The following is a 21,725-nucleotide window of genomic DNA, read 5'->3' as shown; positions in this document are numbered from 1 at the left end:
GTTACCTTAGAGAGAAAGAGAAAATGTATTTCAAATCAAGATCTGCATGGAATAATGTCATGAATCAAACTGAAAAGTCCAAAGAAGTGGATGAGATAGATGCGCTTATACAAACCTGGGTTCTTAAACTGATCCGGGCTGTGTAGGTGCTGGAGGGGGGAGTTGCAGGCGGAGGTGGCATGCTCACTGTGCAGCATCTGAGCCGCTTGGGGCCCCAGGGAGCCATAGTCAGCAAAGGAGCAGGGCCCCCCCCTCTGGTCACTGGGCGTAGAGTAAAACCCATAATCGGGGAGGCCTGGGAGATACAGTATAGGGTGGGGAGGGGGAGGGGAGGGGACTCCATCATTGTGGAAAACAACTTTTTTTGCATTTTACAAAGTCAATGTCCAGATTGTTAAGCATAGTTCTGTGGTGAGTTTCACCATCATTCTTTTTTAAACTATAGTACATCCTTGAGTTTTGTCTGCTTTAATTGCCCCCCCCCCCTGCCCTCCCCAGCAGCTCCTAGCATGTGGCCAGGCCCCCTATGGTCATATGGTCCGTGTTTGATACGCTTTAGCTGCACATTTATGGATACACACTATCTCTCCCTAACAATGGAAAACCTCTTAAATGATTTATAAAACCTGGACTTGATTCAAATGGACCAATAACAATAAATACAAAATAAACAGTAAAACCTTTCTTCCATATTTACGTTTTTGCATTATTGACCTGTGCCATTCTTGATTTCTTTCCATCATTAAGGAGTGAGATAAAACTGAGGAATCATTAAAACACAGGTCAATACATTTCTTCGTCGACACACCTGAGGGAAGCTTTTGTCATTTAAATAAAAAGAAACATTGCGTGCACCGATCAATAATTCATTTAAAGCTTATTTTTTTCTTCAAACAAATAGCAACAGATTATAAGGTTTTCATGTGAATGAGATACAGATATACATGTTTATCTTCCAACGCTGCTCTCTGTGACACAGATGGTGGATTATCAACAGTTTAGAACATGTCTTTCAGCAATCAGCCCTGCTGGCATTTATTGCTTGTCGTCTTAATCTGAGACAAGCTGCTCATATAAAGAGTGCAATTAAAAGAAACGGCTCCTTCTCACACCTCTTTGAAAACACAGTTAATCTACTCACGAGGGACTGAGATTGGTCAAACCGGCTTTTCCATGCTGGGTTTCCCCCGCTGTGTGTTTTTTACATTTTATTTGGGACCTGGAGCGAATAGCCATTGAAAGCCACTTCACCTCTCCCCATTCACAGTAAGACAGACCACTTCTGCCAAATGGAAAGTAAGCACCAGCCATGTTTCTCTCCGCCAATGCTTTTTAGCACTCTGATCTCACCACTTGTCTGCCCACTCATCAAATGATAGGCTCCAAATACGGCAGGCTTCCCACGTACGTCACATAATGCCTGACACATTGAACAAAGCTCAAGAAGCAATCATTCCATTTACTTCACTTAGACAAATGTCACAGAACATTGATTGGCCTTGCTAATGAGGAAAACTGGATCAATGGAATAATTATAACAGGGAGAAAAGAAGCATTTGACAATACCACAAACCTTGTTATTGGGAATTCATAAAGAAGCTATTTCAAATATGTCACCAGTTTAGCACAGAGTAAAGACTGGGGCCAGACAGGCATCGCATTCCATTTTATACTACTTAAACGGCGCCTCATAATGAGTATTTTAACTTGCTCCAATAAAGTATGCAACTAAACAAAACACCTGTGGTAACTAAAGATCGCACGTCTTCTTTGTAAAAGTAAAGTTGCAGGTATAAAGGAGTTTGTGGTAACAGATCATATTAACCGTAATCCAAATAACAGCATTAAATGTATTGTTAACATTATTATTTAGACATTATAATATGGGCTATAAATTAAAATATTGTCAGCAGCAAATAATTGGAGTGGTGCTTCAAAATGGGAATGTTATTTTCAATTGAGATAAGGTTTTAATTGTAAGTAACGGAAGAACATTAAAGCTAGGTTGGGTGCTGTATTTATAACATGTATTTATTATAAATACCTGAGCTCACTCTGCTTGTGAACTCATTGTGCGTAACCAAAGTTCTCCACAATCTGCTATCTTGACAACTGTGAGTACAAGCAATAGCCATGTTGGTTGTTTATGTTCATAAACACCATTTTGACGCTTGCTGGCTTCTCTAATGTTACCTACCCAAGCTTTAACTTACACACAGTGTTTTCTTCAATTCGCTTTGTTGTGCTACTCAAAGATTAGGTTGTAATTGACTTCCTGCTCAGCCAGAACATATTATTATCATACTTTACAGATCAACTGTAAATACAAAACCCCCCACACCCATTCTTAATTCCTACAAAGTTTATTTGAAGATGACCATTTACTAAACAATGTAGACAAAAAGCGAGAAAGAAAGCCACAATGTGCAAACTACTACTTCAATAATATTGAAACACAAAATAAGAGATCTTTCAAACCACATTAAATGGAGGACATCAGCCCAATTCAGGAATGAGTCCGGAGTTACCCAATTAGGGATCTAACGGACTGCATCTTATCAATGTCTGCCCAGCTTTATGAAAAGTTGGTCATTCAAACCAAAACAAATCCCGAACTATTATAATCACCAAACTCATTTAATTTAGCCTTAAAATCTATTAAAGGTGGGGTAGGTCATTTTGGAGAAACCAGCTCGAGTGCGCTAGAATTAGAAAATACACAACTGGAAAAAATCTGCCACTTCCTTACAGAGCCCCTCCTCCAACACACACGAACGCACACATGACCAATGAGGGCACGAGATAAGTTTGTGCACAGATGGAAGGCTGACAGGCAGGTAGGCCATCCAGTTATTTTAGCCGGGCCGTACTACAGCTTCCACAGATGACATTTTTGTATGGATTTTTTGTCAAAGCACTAGATTAGATATTCATTGCTATCTGGATGTTAAGAGCATTCCATGGAATATAACAACAAGTGTATCTCGAGCCGGTTTCTCAAACTTATCTACCCCAACTTTAACTAACAAAGTTTATAGGGCTGTAAAAGTGGTCACAGACAGTACAATGTTACATACATAGTAAACAGATCTTTCTGGATTGTAAATAACATTTAGCCAGCTAATGAAAGGTGCAGGTGGCTCAGGTAACAAACTGCCGTTGTTTGCGGATAGAGGCAGCTGGACAAAAGTAGGACTCAGACACAACATGTGGGCACAGACTCTCAGAGCCATATATTTTCATCAGTGGCTATCTGATCCGTTATGCAGGATGAGACTGGGCAGAGTGTGCCCACAGCTGCATTAGTATCACCCATCATATCACGGTGCCTCAGCCCTTCCCACTATTAATATTCACACAATCTATCCAGAACAATGGGCCTTTCTTGGACTCCTTTTTTTTCCAGTGGCCACTAATTGGATGTAATTACTCATCTACAAAACAAATGAGCGTGCTGAGGTTGCCTTGGAGACTAGATCAGAGGACCCAGCAGTGCGAATCGTTCGCAGGGCTTCATTTACACTGGTAATTATCTCCCCTACCCCCACCCTCTTTCCCTCCTGCCCTCAATGACCAGAGCTGGCTGTGCGGCGATGGAGGGGGGAGTGTCTAGCAGTCATCTGTTACTGACATCATCGGGGTGGCTCTCTTTAAGTGGATAAATGCCCTGCTCTCGTTCCCACTTTGCCAGGTGACTGCCTTTAAGGAGGAATCACAAACCTTGAAAGCACTGCTGCTGCTCTTTTTCTCACTAGTTGGAAAATAAAACTAATCACGCTGATGATAAAATATAGCGTCATGCTCCCGGGCCTGTTGAGACTTCAGAGTGTGAAAAATATTTTCATAAGTACGCCAGTGTTCTGCACCAAGTTTCAGATGATCCTTATTTTAATTCCCACAGAAACTCAACATATTAACTAACACATGCACACTTTTAAAGACACAATCCATGTTTAAAATGAAAACAAAACAACAACTTCACAGACAAAGTTAAAAAACGCTGCTTGAAACTGCTTTCCCTAAAAAATGAACAGGTCTCTTAGGTCAGAAATATAATATTCACAACTGTTGTCTAATGTTTTCATTATAATCACCTGAAACTAAGAACTGTTATGTTTTCCTTAGAGAGAATGAGCCATATAGAGTGGCGAAGTCACGCCCATCTACTTCCGTTCCATGTGACCTTATTTCGGAAAAATTATGTATTGAAGTCAATGGAGAGAGAAAACGTATCTTTCGATCCCGTTTGAATTGTGCCACGAATTACACATATGATGTTTGTCACCTTAAATAATAATTTCCATGTCAAAAAAGTCACATTTTGTCGTAAAACTGTTGAAATATAAGACTATGAAAAATACGCAACTAGAAAGACTACAAATCCCAGAGTCGCGTAAGTGATGTCATAACTGATGTCACAATTGTTTTCCTCCGCTAAATATAAGAGATAGCTAAGATAAGATAACTTTAACAAGATGCCTGTGTGCTTAGTACCAGGTTGTTATCATACCAGCAATGGGTCTTGCTCGTTCTTTCGCTTCCCGTCTGATGAAAGGACCAGGAGTAGCTGGATCAAGTTAGCTACCTAGCTAGTAGCAAGCACGTTAGTTAGCATTACAGCCTTAGCCTTGTCATTTTTATTAGCCTTAACATGAAGTAACATCAAGTAACCCAAAATGTTAAACAGTAAGAGTAGTAGTCATATTTCGTGAACCCTTTGAAGAGTACTCTCACATCGGTGTGATCATTCTATACACCATTTAAGCCTGGGGGAGAAATGCTAACGCTAACGCTACATTAGCATCGGCGAACTGTTCTACTTCATGCTATCTGCACAAATGGTTGACATTACACATTAAAAAGATCAGGCAGTTCAGAGAGAATCAAAGGAAGGCAGGCAGGCAGCTTTGCATGACATTCTTCTGGACGTGTTTCACTGTGTTGATAGTGAGGGTAGTCAATCAATCTTTTTTGACAAGACAGTAGTGACGGCCATCTTGGTGACGTGTGTTGTTGTGAGAGTCTGCGAGAGACCAGAGATGTAGTTCATTAAGCGTTTCACACAAAAAAAATGTGCGACTTCACAGTTTTACGACACATTTTTTTTTTTTTGACTTGCAAAATTATCTTTTAAATTGACAAACATCATATGTGTAATTCGTGGCACAATTCAAACGGGATCGAAAGACAATCTTTCTCTCTCCATTGACTTCAATACATAATTTTTCCGAAATAAGGTCCCATGGAGGTCCACCGGAAGGGGAGGGACTTCGCCACTATTATTTACATAGGAAGCTGGTCCACTTCCATGATGCGCCACCATGTTTCTACAGTAGCCCAGAATGGACAAACCAAACTCTGGCTCTATTGAGGGACAATATTGAGATTACAATGATCTATTGTGGTAAATGAAGTATACTTCCAAACATTAGCTCTTCACCTTCTGCTCCGAACATTTGATTTTAATTGTGTATGTCTGCTCTTTGTTGTTCTGCAGACAGCAGATGCAACATTTAAGAACTTTTACACAGGCTGCATGACAGCTACCCGATGGTAAAGCCAAAACATCTTTATTGCCCCTTGGTTGCTGGCTGGCTGGCTGTTAGCTAAGGAAGCGCTTGATTTGAAATTCCGAAATATCGGCCTCCCTTAAGGCCGTCGTAGTTCTCCGACATGCTTGAAGAAAGGGCGGTGGAGGGTATTTAGTTGGTTGCAATCTGCTACATTACCATTAGATGGCACACTATCCTAAAAAGCGATTTAACGTGTTCATCTTGCATTGTTCTCTGCTTTTATCTGACAACACTAAAGCACCGGATATGTCATATTGGTCTACTTAATTAGAAACTGAATAATATATACCCCTCTTTTAAAGAATGAGTAATATAGTGTTGTGCACATACATGTCTGTTATAAGAAATATGTTTAAGATTGAACTACCTGATAATAGGTATGTGAAATAAGACATCCAATATCCTACAAACTGCAATCTTAGTACAGCGATTTAACGAGTGAACAGGAACAGAACCTGTTGCCATTGCCATTAAAGGTTTGCTTAAATCAGTTATCTCTTATCAGTTTAAAAGGCTTTTAGTGTTCATGTATACTTCGACTCTTTGAGTATACATACATATCTCTGTTCATTTCTACACTCAGCAGGCGCGGATGAGTGGGAATAGGGGAATCATTAAATCTATTAACATAAGTTATTTTCATTTCTGCAAGGAATAATTTCTCATGCAGTCGCTCCTCCCTTTCCCTCGCGGTGCCAGAAGGATTCCTCGGTGGCCATCAAACCACATCACTCTACAGAAGATGTCAATAAACCTGACATGCTGCTTCTCAAATTAGCTTTGAATTTCAGAGCTACCATAATTAGCTTTTCCATTTTCACCAATGTCATTTAAAAATAGCGTGAAAGAAACTAACAGCTCTTTTGCTGTCTAGCCTTGCTTTCACTTTCCATTTGAAATAATCTTTTCTGAATGAATGGCTGAGTAATTAACAGCACTAGACACCCTTTTCAGAGAGCACAGACATTTCATAAATAATACATATTTAATGTCTTGTCATTTTGCGTTCAGAGAAGCTTGGCTAATTAATTTTAACAGATGATTTCTTCTTGCATTTACTCACCCATAATCAGACCTCAGTTTTTTTTGTACTTTTCATTTTCTGCCTGCCTTTCCCTTTTCTTGCTGCTCTTTCCAGTAATGGGCAAACTAAACAGAGCTACTGATTGAAATGTACCCTCAACCTTGGTTGGGGAATTATATTGGAAAGAGAAATGGTGAACACTGAATCATGGGTAAAACAATGTACAAACAGAGCAGTGAATAAGTGCGCACTAAATTATTTCAAAGCAGATTCTAACCTGTGTGTTAACATGGTGAAGTTAGGACTGAGAAAGGGCACTCAGTTATCGACAGTCGGCAGAGATTATCCTATCGTGAGCATGCTGAGAAGTGACAGCCCTGGCCTTTTGGATGAACACAATTTTTTCAAACATGTCTGGTCAGGATTTTGTGGTCTGAAGAAAAGCAGGACTCACTATAACTGAAAACAGAGTAATACTAGCTGCATCTAATGGTGATTTAGATACAGAAACATTTACAATATGAATCAACTGGGAGAGGAATTACAATTGAAAGCAATGTTGTGTGTAAATAAATCTCACACAATTTAATTTCATGGCATTAATCTCAGAACACGGTATGCTATCATGTACTGAAATAGGAATGCAGACAACAATTACATTTGCTTTGCAATCTGCATGTAATACAAATAAAAACGGGTTTGTTATAATATCTTCAAAAATAATTGTATGATGCAAGTGAAACAGAGAGTCATGTCATGAAAAAGAAGGACACCATATCTCATGTATGTTATAACTAAATTCGCAGGACTGACTACAGCATGCCTAAGCCCCATCAAGCCTCAGTACGTTTTGTTTGGAGAGTGTTACGTGTGGCCCCTGGAGCACAGAGTGCTGATGTCCCTAAAGGCCTGCGCCTGTAACCTCTGAGCATCTGCTAACCACAGCTGTGAGAGCCACCGCTTCGTGGTGGAGGCGCAAAGGGACACTTTGCCCTCCCCGATGTGTCACATCTTTCCCTGGGCCTTTAGACAAAAACATAAGGAGGATGGGCTTGGCACGCCTGCTCATGTTATTTTGCAGCGAATCCATGTAGAGCGCCTGTGGCCTCAGAGCTGAGCTCTGCAGATTAGCATCTGGGACAACTGGACCTGAGCTCACCGAGGGCCAGATTGATTAAGACCAGTGCTCCCGGCCGATACTGGTGTCCTCTCAGCTCTGCTGCAGATCACAGAGCTTGTTGTTAGGAAATTGATACAAATCTTAATTTGAAAATGTCTGTCACAAGAGTCTCCCTCTTTACATTGGAGAAGAGAAAGAAGTGAGATGAATAAAAGACAGAAGAACAAAGAAGACCAACAACTAACTGACTGTGGAGATCCTGAGTCTCAATAAAAAAGATTATTACTGCAGTCCAACACTGACCCTTCTAGTCAAGTCAGACATTCTGTACACAGCAAGTAGCCAGACCTTTTAAAAGCATCTGAATGAGCCTTTGTGTACACTGCAGGTAGAGCCGAGATCTGAGACTGACATTTGAGCTATGCAGAAAGCTCAGAGGGACCAAAGAAAACACTCAACCAGAGTAGACTGGGACCTGTGGAGTTCCCCGGACTGTCAGAGCCATCTGCATCACAGCATTGTTCTCTGCTTTATCTGACAACGCTATAGCACAGGAGATTTCAGATACGTCTACTTTAAAATGAATACAACTGAATAATATATACCCTTCTTTTAAAGAATGAGTAACATAGTGTTGACACACATGTCTATTATAAGAATAACTGTATATTTATGGTTGAACAACCTGACTTTAGAAATGTGACAATAAGTAAAAAGAGTCTATAGATTTTGATTAAAGTAATTGTTCAATGCTGTTTTGAGTCTATTCAATTATGTAATTGTATTCACAAGTTTAAAGAATATAGTACAATTAGAGGACATAATAGGTCATGTGGAATAGGACACCCATATATGGTATTTAAAGCTTAAGAATAGGGGCCTAGACACTAAATATTAAGTATTTACCTTATCAAATATGTAAACACATAGAATTTGAGAAAGCTCATCATATTAAAAGGCAAAATTATTGGGGTTTTTAAGTAAAAGAAAGACACTCACAGACATCACCTTGGGTTTGGGACTGGGCTGGACATTTTTCACTATGTTCTTATATTGGATAGAACCAAACGTTTAACCTAGTAATTGAAGTAGAACACAAGGGTAGGATAAAGAAAAAAACAACAATGGCACATTATTGCAGTTTTATCCTTCATATGAACAGCAGAGGTCGATTACACTGGTCCAAAATGCAGACCAGGTGCTGGTGCATGCATTAGTCATCTCCAAATTAGCAATTTCCTCCTTGCTGCTTTACTATGCAGATGTTCAGCCCCTCCACCTGATATAAAGTGGCACCCTGTGGAAGTTGAAATGAGGTTCAAATCCAGCTTATAAAGCGTTGTATGAGCCAGCAGATCTGTAGCTCCAGGCGGTGGTGCAGTAGCCACATCTCTGTGATCTACCTCCAGCCTGGAGCCCGTCTCTCAGACTTCCTCTCAACACAGGACCAGTCCCTGCTCTGATCTTAACTGGTGCAACAGGCTTCTGGTGGAGATCAGAATACCTCACCAGCTTCAAATACAGACTGGAGACCCACGTGTTCAGAAAGTTTCTGACCCCACCTTAGATTCAACTTTTAGAAAAGCACATGATATCTATCCAGTCTAAGGAATGATCTGAACATAGTTTTCCGACTTATAGCCGGTCCTATTCCTTCATATAAAGGGGAGACACTACAGGTGAATAGGGAAATAAATAAGCAATAGATATCAACATGAAACGTCCCAGGTTGATCACATTTATTTTTACTTAAGTGTCTTTTGTGTTACTTGTTTTTCTGAAATATTACTTTTAAATATGCATATGAGACATTCTCTTAATAAATGTGTACTAGTTTGCATACATTAACCAAATCTGTACATTGATAAAGCCAGTTTCAAATCGTTTTTCATTTCATTTTGTTAAGAGTCAAAGGTTTTTACAGAGACACTTTTAGATATCTCTAACAGTCATTACAACAAATCTATGTTTGCATTTGACCTATTCCAAATTAAATGTTCTATACTTCGTCAAAACACATTACAGGTGAAAAAACTGTAACTAATATATATTACTATGAAACTTGCCTAGTTGATAACAAACATTAAGACAATACTTTCGTAGTATATAAGTATGACTAGCTTTTAAAGCTATAATATGTAAATCTCTTAGGGAAGTACTGCACTTGATTGTAGAGATGTAACATTTTGCACATTTTAATATAAGCAAATTGATATGTCTATTTTAACATTAATGTAGAATATATAGTATTTCAGCAAAGTTTGAAAGATGGTGCAGAGTCTACGCCTTCAGTAACTTTTCCTCTAATAATACACAACTACTCTGTGTCTAGGGTGTAGTTTGCCAAAGTGGCAGGCTGTAGTGAAAGTTCAAAATACACCTTGTCATCAGCAGCTCTGTCAGAGAGGGCCGTCAGCAGCATGCTGTCATTTTGTCTGCTGAGCTCTGGGAGCAGGGTGAAAGTGCCCTCTGTCAGAGATGGAAAATGTCTTCCACGCTAACAACACTCTGTGTATCGCTGACAAACACGCCCCACAGCCCCAGAAAGGAATTATCTGCACACATGAAAAGGTTTATACATATAAAACATATCCTCAATTTACTTTTGGGATGTTTAAGATTGTATAACTTTTGATTGAAATGCCCCTTTAGGTGTCACCCTAGTATATAATATGTGGTGCTCTATGGGAACTGTAGGTGGAGTCAAAGCACAAAGAATCCACACTTTTATTTTTTTCCAACAAAGCCGTTGTCTGCACTAACATTAGAGAATTTAGCAAAATATCCAACCACTACAATTGCTATTCCTGAGTTGAATTTGGGCTGAAAGTGCTGCAAATCAAATTGTAAGATAGGACGGAGGTGCAGCAACATCCCCAGACATGTCAGAGATGAAGGTCAAGCCTAAACAATCTGTGTCCTCTGTTCTGTCTGTGTCTGTTTAGAGAAGACCCCTCAATGCATTCATCCATATACGCTATTCACATAATTTCAAACCCTTCATACATTGTCATTAATCATTTCTTTCTGTTAAAAGCCATCGAACAAAAGACTGCACTTGTCATATCATCAAAATGCATTTGTGAAGCCATCTAGAAAATGGAAATGATAATGATACAAAATGACGATGCTGATTTAGGTTAAAACCTGCAGATATTTTTTTTTATTCATGTTCCAGATTTTTTGTTATTTGCAGGCATATTCTGTGAGGGAGCATGATTTCCCTGAGAAAAAAAGCCCATGATGTCACTGTTTACCTATCTCACCAGAACACCCCTCACTCCCCCCTTTTCATAGTCATTTACTTGTCTCCCTTCCATTTGCAGCTGTCAGAATTAAACTGTACATAATGGCTGCTATCAAGTCTCTTGCTTCCTGGCTGCTGCTAACCCCAAATCAACATTCATGCTTCTTAGTGATGTTCATTGCAATTGTTGGGAAAATGGTTTGTTTTGAAAATGCAAAATCAAATAGCCCCGATGTGAAAGAAAGTGCATCTGATTGGCTTCCAGTGTTCCCTCGCTTGATTTGAATTTAGCGCAAATGAGGAAAGGTGGGGGCAGTTCTTTGTCTGCATGTGTGTGCACGTGTAGGTAGTTAAATACACAACAGCTTGTACTGTAGCTGTCTGTGTTCATCTTCAGGTGTCACAGCAAGTACTGACTGTATACGCTCACAGGCCACTTTATTAGGTACTCTGGTTCAACTGCATGTCAACGCAAATATGTCTTTTTATTTAGGTGGCAGCATTACGATGCATACAGGGATGTAGACGTGCTCAGGTGGTTCTGCTGAAGTTCATTAGTACTAAGCCTGGCCTTCTAAAAGTGACATCCTCACACTGCACATTGAAATTGATATTTCAATGAAGTGTCAAGGGAAGTGTATTTTTGTCCTAGATTCAATTTTTGGTCTTTGTTTTGACACAACACAAATATTTTTCCATTCAAAATCTACTAGTTTGCACATGGAAGAGTATGGATTGTTCATACAAACACTGGACTTCATGAGTCCATTGCAGGGCCTCGCTCGGCTTAGTACGGTATAGTTAAGCCTCGTTAGGACTGGCTCACTTTATGCTGTGTTTCCATTACAGTTTAGTAGCTGGGGCAGTAACTATAGTAACGCAGTGTAGGCGGAGCCGTGACGTCATCTTCAATGAGAACCACAGAAAAACAACATCAGCCGTTAGTTGTTAGCACTCAGAGCTCACAGCTCCTCATATCTGTTCAGAAACTAGACAACAGTTAAACAAGTACAAACCACAGACTGCCTGTGTCATGGCGAATACAGTTGCTGGTTTATTTATGTCTGTAGGCCGTTGTTGTGAGTGTGGACGGTCGGAGCATATACTGGGTTAGCTTAGGCGATCTCCATTCAGAAAAACACGTATTTTAAAAAGGTTTTTCGCCTGCCGTCTGTCTGCAGACTTGTCAAAGCATTAATTCATGGTGTTTACTAACCGGTATCAGTATGTTGTTACTTTGGCATCATTTTGAAACGTGTATTACAATTAAATCACGGTCAAATATGTTCATCTTGTTGTAGTTGTAGGCCCCTTGCCAGCGATTCTCTCTCTAGTTTAGCATACTCAGCCCGACTCAGCCTGGTTGTTGGCCCGCTAAGAACCTCAATTTTATGGGGCCAGAAAACCGCGCTTAAACCACGCTGTAGTGGAAATGCACCATTAATGTCCTGTGTAAAATAAAATGTCAAGTACCATAGACAGGCAATCCAATTTTTGGTCCTGTAGAAAAAATTAAGCATTGTTTTAAACACCTGGATGGACACCTCAGCCTACCTGAGTATTGTTGCTGACCTTCAGTGTACCTTTATTCTAATTGCTACACCGAGTGAGATAAAACCGCACAGACTTTTAGTCTAGTTGCCAGTTCATTCAAGTTAGTTTTCTAAACGGGAAATGACGAGTACCCCAACCTTTTATGTTAGAAATGTATATATATATATATATATGTATATATACATTGCATTATAACCTATGCAGACAATAGTGTAAAAATGGCTTGGCTGAATTGGAACATCTTGGAGTGGTTTTGTGGGTTATTAAGGATGTTGAATCAATTTAAGCCTTTTTAAGGATCTATCATTTAGATTGGACAGATAGCTTATTTATTTGAAAGAAAATTGTCCACAGTAGAGGTAATCATTCTTATTTCGAGCTCTTTATATCCAATGGTCGCAACACTACTCATGGTTGTCAAAATCAGCCCACAGGGTACAAATATGGCTATAAAATTATATTTAATGCTTATTAACGAAACATATGCTAATTGTGCAAATTGCCCAACATATTAGTTAGTTAGTTAGCATCCGGCAGTTTGTAATTACTAGGGACCCTTACTATACATTTCATACATAAAACGTTGGGGTACTCAACATATTCTGGTTTCACAATGCTGGCAACCAGACTATTAAGGCTGTTCTGATAGCAAAAGGGGCAACATGTACTGTACCTACTATATTAGCAGCTAAGTGTATCCGTGAGAGACGGCACCAAACAGCTAACATTTCAGTTACAACGGAAAAATATTTTCACCAAGAAGCTTCTAATAGTATGTCTGATTAGGAAAGACAGCGTTCCCTAAAGCCCTGAGGCTGTGTTCAGTCAGGGGAGCTGCTATTGACAGATATTGAAGGATTTACAGTTGTAAGGGTGGAGAAAGCAGGATGTCCAAATTAAGCCAACAAGTCAATCAATGCTGTGTTTAAGACAAGTGCAAACTTGCTTCCTCTTGGAAGTCTCTTGGCAGATATTTGTATCCGTGTAAATAAGGTGTGTACAGTAATTGAGCTTTAATGGAGTGTGTGAGTATTGGAAGCTGATCTCTGAGGCACTGACTTCTCTTTCTGTTTGGTATTTTACTCATCCACACACAGTAGCATTCAAGTCCAACAGTAGAACAAGATTTTGTCTAGCAACAACATGGCAAACAATCCTTAGTAAAGTGTGAACTGTTTAGGAAGCTTTGACCAGACACTAGATATATAGAGAAACATACATGGAAGAGGTTAAGGACAGTGGTAGAAAATAAAATAAATGACTGACTACTGCTGGCATTTGTCTATTACTAGGTTAGTTTACCATGGATGGTGACCATTACATATATCAGATGTCAAAGAAAAGTAATTCATTTTCTGAATTAGTAAATATTTTCCTTTCCAGAAAATATTTAGAAAATGTATTGCCTTGTTCAACTTTTTCTCTTGAACTTGTACTATTCATTTACATGTTTTATTCCATGGGATTTCAATGAAAAACTGTAACTTACTTGAAGTTTATCTTATTCATAATCTAAGAGGCAAAGTAAGTGATACCATATATTTGTAATGATTGATTAACGAGACTAAAGGAAAGGGCATTTGTATTCATTAGGCAGAGAGGGCCAGGAAACTGTCAATGGACCCTGCGAGGAGGAGAGCAAAGCACCGTGTTTTGCACAGACCTTTGCAACGGCTAGCCTGAAATACTCTCAGCTTCTAACCATAATTCCTCGTCTGTTCTCTCTTTTTCCCTTGCTCATGCTTCAGATAACATCCCATAGACTTGTGGGTATAAACTACCGTTCATGTGTGTTTTATTTTTGGTAGAATTAGCAGGTGAAGCAGCCATTTGTTTTAGGTCATTAGCTCCCGGACGCCTGCATCGATTTAATTTTGGTTCAATTTTATTTTAGATGCAGTGAGTGTGGACTTGTTAGATGAACAAAGGAAAGGTTATTTTAAAGACTAAATTAAAAAGGGGTTATTCTTGGGAAATTGAGTGAAGGGAAATATATTTGAGTGTTTATGTATGTTACTTTCTAGTGTCTTTTATATGCTTCTCACAGACTACAGTTCACACAATCACTATAGAAGCACATAGATGGGTTTCATAGAAACTGTAACAGAAGACTGTGTATCTGCAAGACTAGAAGATTTCAGCATTAGAATATTTTTCGAATGCTTGTGTGGTTGTATGTCCTATATGAAACAGCAGTAAGTAATAACGCTGACTGAGCTGCTTCACAGAGGAGGACCAGCTCTGACTGGACTTTATAAAGTCCATGCTGCACTCTTCTCTGATATACAGTACCCTAGGTCACAACTATTTTTCCAAACTTTCGGACTTTTGAAGTCCATCAAAGACTCTTTGAAAGAGTTAAAACACTGAGGGTAAAACTAACCTACAAGAACAGTAGCCTGGCTTATAAAACAGAACATGGCTGTTAGGCTTGTGTATTCTAACTCAAGTATGTGTGGTATTGTCCGGAGTTTTCTTTAATGGTGTGGGTATTTTATTGAAGCTCATGTTTTTAATGGACTGTGTTTACAAATGAGACATTGAGCCGCACTTTAAAAGTATCTTTACAGAGGTTTGTGTTTTGGAAACTGTGATTACAGGAGATTTTGTTGGACACTCAGTACACATGTAGTGCTGTGGAGAATCTGTAAACTATGTTAAGCTCCATAATGAGTGCTTTGTTGGAGTTGCAAACAAAAGCAGTTTTTCTAAACAAAGGGACATTGATATTTAACTCACTGCAGGGTCATATTACATTTTTTTGTCATGAACATTTTTTCTTTAATTTCTCAGAAGTTGATCACCTCTGATTTCATTTGATATGTTTTCATGTTTAAATTAAAACATAACATTGTTACAGGAAGTTGTTGAAACTTAGAAGAAAATGTATTTGGTTATTTAACATGAAGGACCATATGTAAACGTTATATGTTTTTCAATTAAATATCATTTGTTAAAATGTGAATTATGTTAGATCAACTCATTATTGAAAATAAACTTTATGAAATACACAAATATAGTTGCTAAAATTATAAAAAAGTATTTGCTTTTACAATTTGGACAGCAATACTCTTATTTGCTCATTAACAACAAGTCATTTTACTCAGTTTAGGCAAATCTAAAATATTTTACAAGCTGACTTTTTTCATTTTTGTTGAATTGATTTTATATAATTGACATAAATAAAAATGTATTTTTAGTGTTACATCTTCTCTATATTATTGAGTTTTCTCTACTTACTTAAAAAAACGTGTATTATGTTATGTTAGGATTTTTACAGTGTATCTCTTCTGTACAATGCTGTCAGCCTAAAGGGGTTTAAGTGTGTGTGTGTGTGGGAGTCTATGGGGGCTATGTCTATGGGGAGAAGCAGAGCAGGAGAAGTTGGAGAGAGCAGCAGCCACACAGAACATGGACAGAGCGTTTACCTGGCCCTGTGCTCTGTGGGTACGCCAAGTAGCCGCCTCTTCCACGGGCCCCCCTACCTGAGCCACGCGCTGCTGCTACTGCCGCCGCCGCCACCGGTCCATACGCTGTCGCTGGGAAGCCTGCAGGCACATACACACATACACACACGCATCACTTCCTGCACATGGATGAGCACATCCCAGAGCTACAGGAGAATGTTGATACCCGCGCTGAGCTACGGGCTAAAACTATAGCTGTCAGAGACTGGTGTCGGGGCGACATCTATCAGCAGCCTCTCACTGAACCTGCTGTGATATTCAAAGCCCCGCACACCCACTGATCCGCACACAGAATAAGAGAGATAGCCATGAGCAACTCACCGGATATCACATTAAAATACTTTGTGCAGCTTCAATGTACTTGTCACGATCATCACTTTAAATTCATATCCTCTCAATTTCCCCTCTCGTAGAACATTTCTGTCCGACTAAAAAAAGGTGCACATTCTTATTCATCTATGAAACTGTGAGCAAACTGACAATTCACTAAGTCCCTGGTTATATTAGTGAGAGTATTTGGCTCTGGGGGGTGTTTATGTCACATGCTTTGGATGAAAGATTACAGCCACTTCTGAGCTGGGCATAATAGCCCGACCTCTGGGGACCGTCCTGCATTTTGTTCAGGAGTGCTCCCAATTACCCAGAGTTTCAATGGAATCAGAATCATCCACTCTCGTCTGAGAAGAAAAGTATTCCCATGCTTTTTTTGCTGTGGGGCTATACAGGTAGAAGATATGCTGTAGAAAAGAATACTTTCCACAATCAAGACGAGACTTCTGTTGTATGATATGTCAATCAATCTGTTTCGTTCTACTCTTCTGTTAAGGCTGAACACTAAATCATTTAGAGAACTCCAAGCGTTCAATATTGAAAACTTTAAAGGAGACATAATATGCAAATTTTCAGCTTCATACATGTATTTTGGGTTTATAATAAAGCATGTTAAAGTTGAAAAATCACATAATATTTCTAATACTGTCTGTCTGAATGTACCTGCATTCACACTCTGTCTAAGACGCTCTGTTTTAGCGCCTGTCTCTTTAAGACTCCTCTCCAAAACAAGCAGTGTCTTACCTTTGTGCTTTTGATGTCTTTGCAACACCATTGCATAAAGAGAATGACTGACAAAACAGTAGCCAGACATTGACCTTTATACATATGTATAGTTGTTGCATCATAACCATAAGGAAGTCCAAACCTACGACTTATTTAAAGGCACAGTTTCTGAATACAATCTGTGTGCTTTTCACTTGTTGAGATTGAGCTTTTTGATACTTTCGTAATATTTTAGTAGTATTTTTTTCAAGATTGTACCTTTAACCGGTTAAGCCCCGAGCCTGTTTTTCAGGTCTCAGACTCGAAAATGACATTCCCAGAACAAATGACCCTTCTAAAAGGGTTAAATTAATAATCTTTTTTTCTCAAAGCAAGGTTACACCTGTGAGTTGGATGTAGAAGTGTCAGAATCAATAAAGATGTTTTTATTTTAAAGTAAATTCAGATTGAACACAGTAAAAAAATGTAAATGATTGTGTCCGTCCAAAAAGAAAAAAATACTTATAGTGAAAACCACCCTTGAATGATGGGATGGTAGACTAAAAGCTTTAGGAATCCAAACTACAACATATAATAAGTACCCTGTATCAAGATTGATGCAAAACAAGTGATATTTGACCTTTTTAGAGAGATTTAGCAAAAAAAACCCACTTCTGGGGTCATTTGGGTGGATTTGACCTATCTCTGGACCCCTTGGTCGATTTTGCTGATTGACATCTCTTTCTAACTGTCAGAGCCAATGGAATCGAGGGGAACTCCCACATACTCCTTATTTGGTAATGTGTGTGTGTGAGACTGACGCATAGCCAAAACCGGAAGCTGCGATAACTCTGGTGGCTACCATTAGCAGCTAACTTTTACTCTCCGATTTTTACATACAAATTCAATTATGGATTATAAATAAAAAACAATTATTCCACAGAAACATTATCAACCTATGGATTAACCGATTCAGCTGCATTTTTTCTCGTTTTAATGCCATTGAACACGTCTTTTGATCAGATTGACAGCTACGGTGAGAGGATCTCCCGTAAAAGCTACGTAAAGGTACGTGTTGTGATGTCTGTGTTTGCTTCCCCTGTCGCGAGTTCGGATCACTCAGTGATGATACTATATACCTAAATAATCTGTGGAACCTCAGCTTTAATCGGATATCTTGTATGTGCAGCTACGATAAGTAATAAGGGTACTTTTATCTTGAGTTCTGTGCCAAAGTGCGTTCAGTGGTCATTTAGATGCTTCTTATGATATGACTTGTTTTGGTAAAAATGATTTGTATCGTCAGTTAGCTGAGATTATTCCCGTTAATCTGGTATAACACATTAATAGGTTCTTAAATATTAAGATCCCCTGAGACACAGTGTCGTGGAAAAAAAAGTACCCGCCGAGGGGGACCTTGGGGCTTAACAGGCTAAAAGCATTCAAAAGGTCTATCCAAATTGTCAGTTTGTGAAAACTAAAAGGCAATATTACCATGCAAATATGAATTCTCCTCTTTAGGGTCTGATTATTCCCACAAATATCAGCCTAATAATCAGTCTGTAATTAAGCCACCGCAGTATCTGTGAATTCTAATTACATTGTTGGCCTTAATGAACACGGTAGCTAGAGGTGTCTGGCAGAGGCTGGTCCATGCCCAGGGCCCGGCTCCTCTCACAGCTCAGGAATGGCATGTCATTAGCGCTGGTGATGAGATTCCTCACTCTGGGCTCCACACCGTCTATGCCTAATCAGCTTCCTAAAATTATCTCCACAGGAAACACTTTCCTCACTGGCAAAAAGAAATATGGTCTCCAAATTCCCTCAATTGGAGCCTTTCTTGATTTCTTCCTTCTAGCTGTATGTGTGCTCATGTGTGAGTTTCTTCTATGTTTTGGCCCTATTCTGGAGACTGTGGTTGAGACATTACAAAATGGCACAGGACACCTTAGAGGATTATTTTTTTGAATGCTGTGGAGGTGAGAGGAGCACCAGCGGGTGACCTATTTTCTGAGTCAGCCTCATACTGCTGTTCCACCGTGAGGGGCTCACACAAAAGACTGATGAGAGGGAGGGGGAGGGGGAGGAGGTGACAGGGCAGGGTCAGATGAGCCGCAGCCAAAGAGAAAAACACATAGCTTTTCATCAGCCGGCTGAGAAGGAGGTAATTCACAACTCTGTCCACACAATACGACTGTGAATGTGTGTGTTGGGTGTGAGGTGCCAGCATGTTGCGGCAGGTGAAGAAGAGAAAGAAATGGCACTTTTCCCACCCAACTATTTCACAGCCCGGGAGAGAAAAAAGGGGGCAGAGGTGACAGGGGGAAAAGAATACAAAAAAGACGGCAACTAAAAGGACCCGATTCCTACGGCTCAAATGATTTTCTCCGCCTCTTTTCACAAAAACACAAATCAACTCTGATACTATGCTAATGATGGCCAAGCACCCCTGCATTTCCACTTACAGTGTCCCCATGGCTGCTGTGCGGAACAGCACTCCCCACCTCTTTTCCCCCCACTCTCTCTCTCTCTTTCCCTTTCCTAAGTACTGAATCTATCTTCCCCTCACTGCCATTGTCATGACACCCCCAATAGACCCACTGGCTTGGAAGTTAGTTGCAGGCAAAGTTGTGGTGAGAGATTAACTTTGCAGGATTAGGTGGGTTAATTAATAGATGGCTGCTGCTCATTGTTTTGTGCTCACGCTGTAAGAAGCCACCCAAGAGAAGCGCTGCAGCATTAAATCAATTTCATGGCCCTTTTATTACTGAGGAGATAAAGCCAATATTTAGCTTTCAATTCTTCACAATTATTGGGCCCCTGCTTTGCCACTTGAGTGGCTGCGCTTGGCTGGGGACAAGGACACATCTGTTTATGAGCTGTGGAGGCCCGGGGGCCTTGGTGTCCGGACTCAGGGGAACTGTCCTCAGCTTTCTCGCCTAAAGCCTGTAGCACAGAAACCCTGCCTTCCTCAGGAGGGCACACTGACGGAAGTAATATTAGACCCAGAGAATGATGAGGACTGTCAAGAAGCTCAAAGCTGTTTCACTCTTTCTCTGTCACTGTAAAGACTGAAACATTTACTTTAATTAAATGAATTAGAAATGACACATAACTGTATTAGGTTAGTTGTAAGTATTATTAAATTGAACCTAATATTTTTTATTTAAACATATTATTGCTTTCCATTAACCTAATACAGTTATGAGAAATCAAATGACATTATACATTCGATTTAAGTCAACATTTCAGTTTTTCAGTTTAAACAAATATATTAAACTTTCTCAGCTAAGTTTTAGATTACAATTTATTTTCCAATTTTGGATATTTCTCCCCAAAAACATCAGACTTTTTACGTGCTTAAGACTTTGCATTTAATTGTTTACATGTATTCCTATCCATCCAACTCCACTGTTTGCAAACATTGACCAAGATTCAGAAACTGATGCAAATGTTACGCCATATGAGTCCAAATCCTTGCCGACCTATAATAAACGTTACTAAGGCAACTTTCTATGGGCTCAGAACAGTCTCATAATACACACATGCACAGAGAAGGATTCAAACTTGTATTTCCGGATCCACACTTGTGTTTTTCAATGCACACACAAATGTATTCCGTTTCATATACATGTAAATAAAATCCAAATACAGAAAAAAGTTTTACATATGTATTTTTGATCCTCACTTATTAGTTCTCATTCATAACACTCCGTTCGATGTCTCACTATGGGATGCGCCTCATCGCGGAGCAAACAGAAGCATCAATCGCATTACGCCAATCCTGATTGGCTGGAGATCTTGACGTCAGCGTCAGGGAAATCACCCCCTATAAGTAGCTTGCGCCACAACGCATGCGCCATTCAAACACCTCTTCTCGCTTCAGAGCACATCTCTATGGTAGCCGGACAAGCTTCACGGTCCACAGACTGAACCCAAATATCCATTTCGGTCGACGGGCGCTTGCCGGCTACTCCTTCTGCTTCGCAGGAAGACGGTAATTACTAACGCTAGTTATTGTTGAAATCGACCTCGCCGCTCTCTTTCCCCGGAAAGTAAGCTAGGTCTGACTTTTTCAAGCTAGCGTTAGCTTGCTCCCTCACTACCGACACCACGGTAGCGAGGAAGTCTTTTCTTTTCTCTTCCCCACGGAGGAGGAAAGGATTAAAAGGAGCATACTGCCACACCAGTCAGTATTCTCCGGGAATAAAAGACCCACACCGTCCTTTTCTCCGGATTAAGGACAGGGTGGTTACCTCTTTTTCTCCCAACCTACCTGTTGAGAGCGGGTCCTCTCCACGCCACGAGGCGAACAAGATGGATGCCCCTCTCCCTCACACCAGAGGAGTCAGGGACTCGGTGGCTCGACTCTGCGGCTGCGGGTTGAAGATCTCAGGCACAGACACACACCAGGTCTGCTCGTCCTGCCTCGGGCTGGAACACGCCCGAGGCGCTATCGACAACCCCGGCTCGTGCGGACATTGTGTCCGCTTCACCGTAAAGAGCCTCCGCCGACGGCTAGCACGCCAAGCTAGCCTGTCGGAGCAGGAACCCCCCATGTCCTCTGACCTGCCGGCCGGCAGTCAAGACGCGGGGGCATCTGCCACAGAGAGTGAACCCCTCTCCATGTCGGTCTGGGGCTCAGTATCTGCGATGGCCGCAGAACCGGATTCCCGCGCCCTGGCAGGCCGGGACCCGGTGGCGG

The 21,725-nt window shown here is 40.2% G+C and overlaps 1 protein-coding gene across 10 annotated transcripts in view; it reads right to left on the bottom strand.

The window, feature by feature from the left end:
• Positions 1-21,725, bottom strand: part of msi2b (musashi RNA-binding protein 2b) — a 321,629-nt gene that overhangs the window by 16,437 nt on the left and 283,467 nt on the right. For 3 of the 10 annotated variants that reach the window (XM_034226607.1, XM_034226606.1, XM_034226608.1), the window contains exons 11-12: positions 15,947-16,066; positions 116-295 (exon numbers count right to left, since the gene is read on the bottom strand). The exons of 1 other annotated variant lie outside the window; for it this stretch is intronic. In XM_034226607.1, the coding sequence (XP_034082498.1) occupies positions 116-295; positions 15,947-16,066 (300 nt within the window). 6 more of the 10 variants (XM_034226614.1, XM_034226615.1, XM_034226609.1 and 3 more) reach the window with 5 other exon arrangements.

The sequence above is a fragment of the Gymnodraco acuticeps genome, unplaced genomic scaffold (assembly GCF_902827175.1).
Source record: "Gymnodraco acuticeps unplaced genomic scaffold, fGymAcu1.1, whole genome shotgun sequence".
In the NCBI taxonomy this organism is placed as follows: domain Eukaryota; kingdom Metazoa; phylum Chordata; class Actinopteri; order Perciformes; family Bathydraconidae; genus Gymnodraco; species Gymnodraco acuticeps.
The sequence above is the reverse complement of the archived record's forward strand: the minus strand, read 5'-3'. Positions and strand labels throughout refer to the sequence as shown.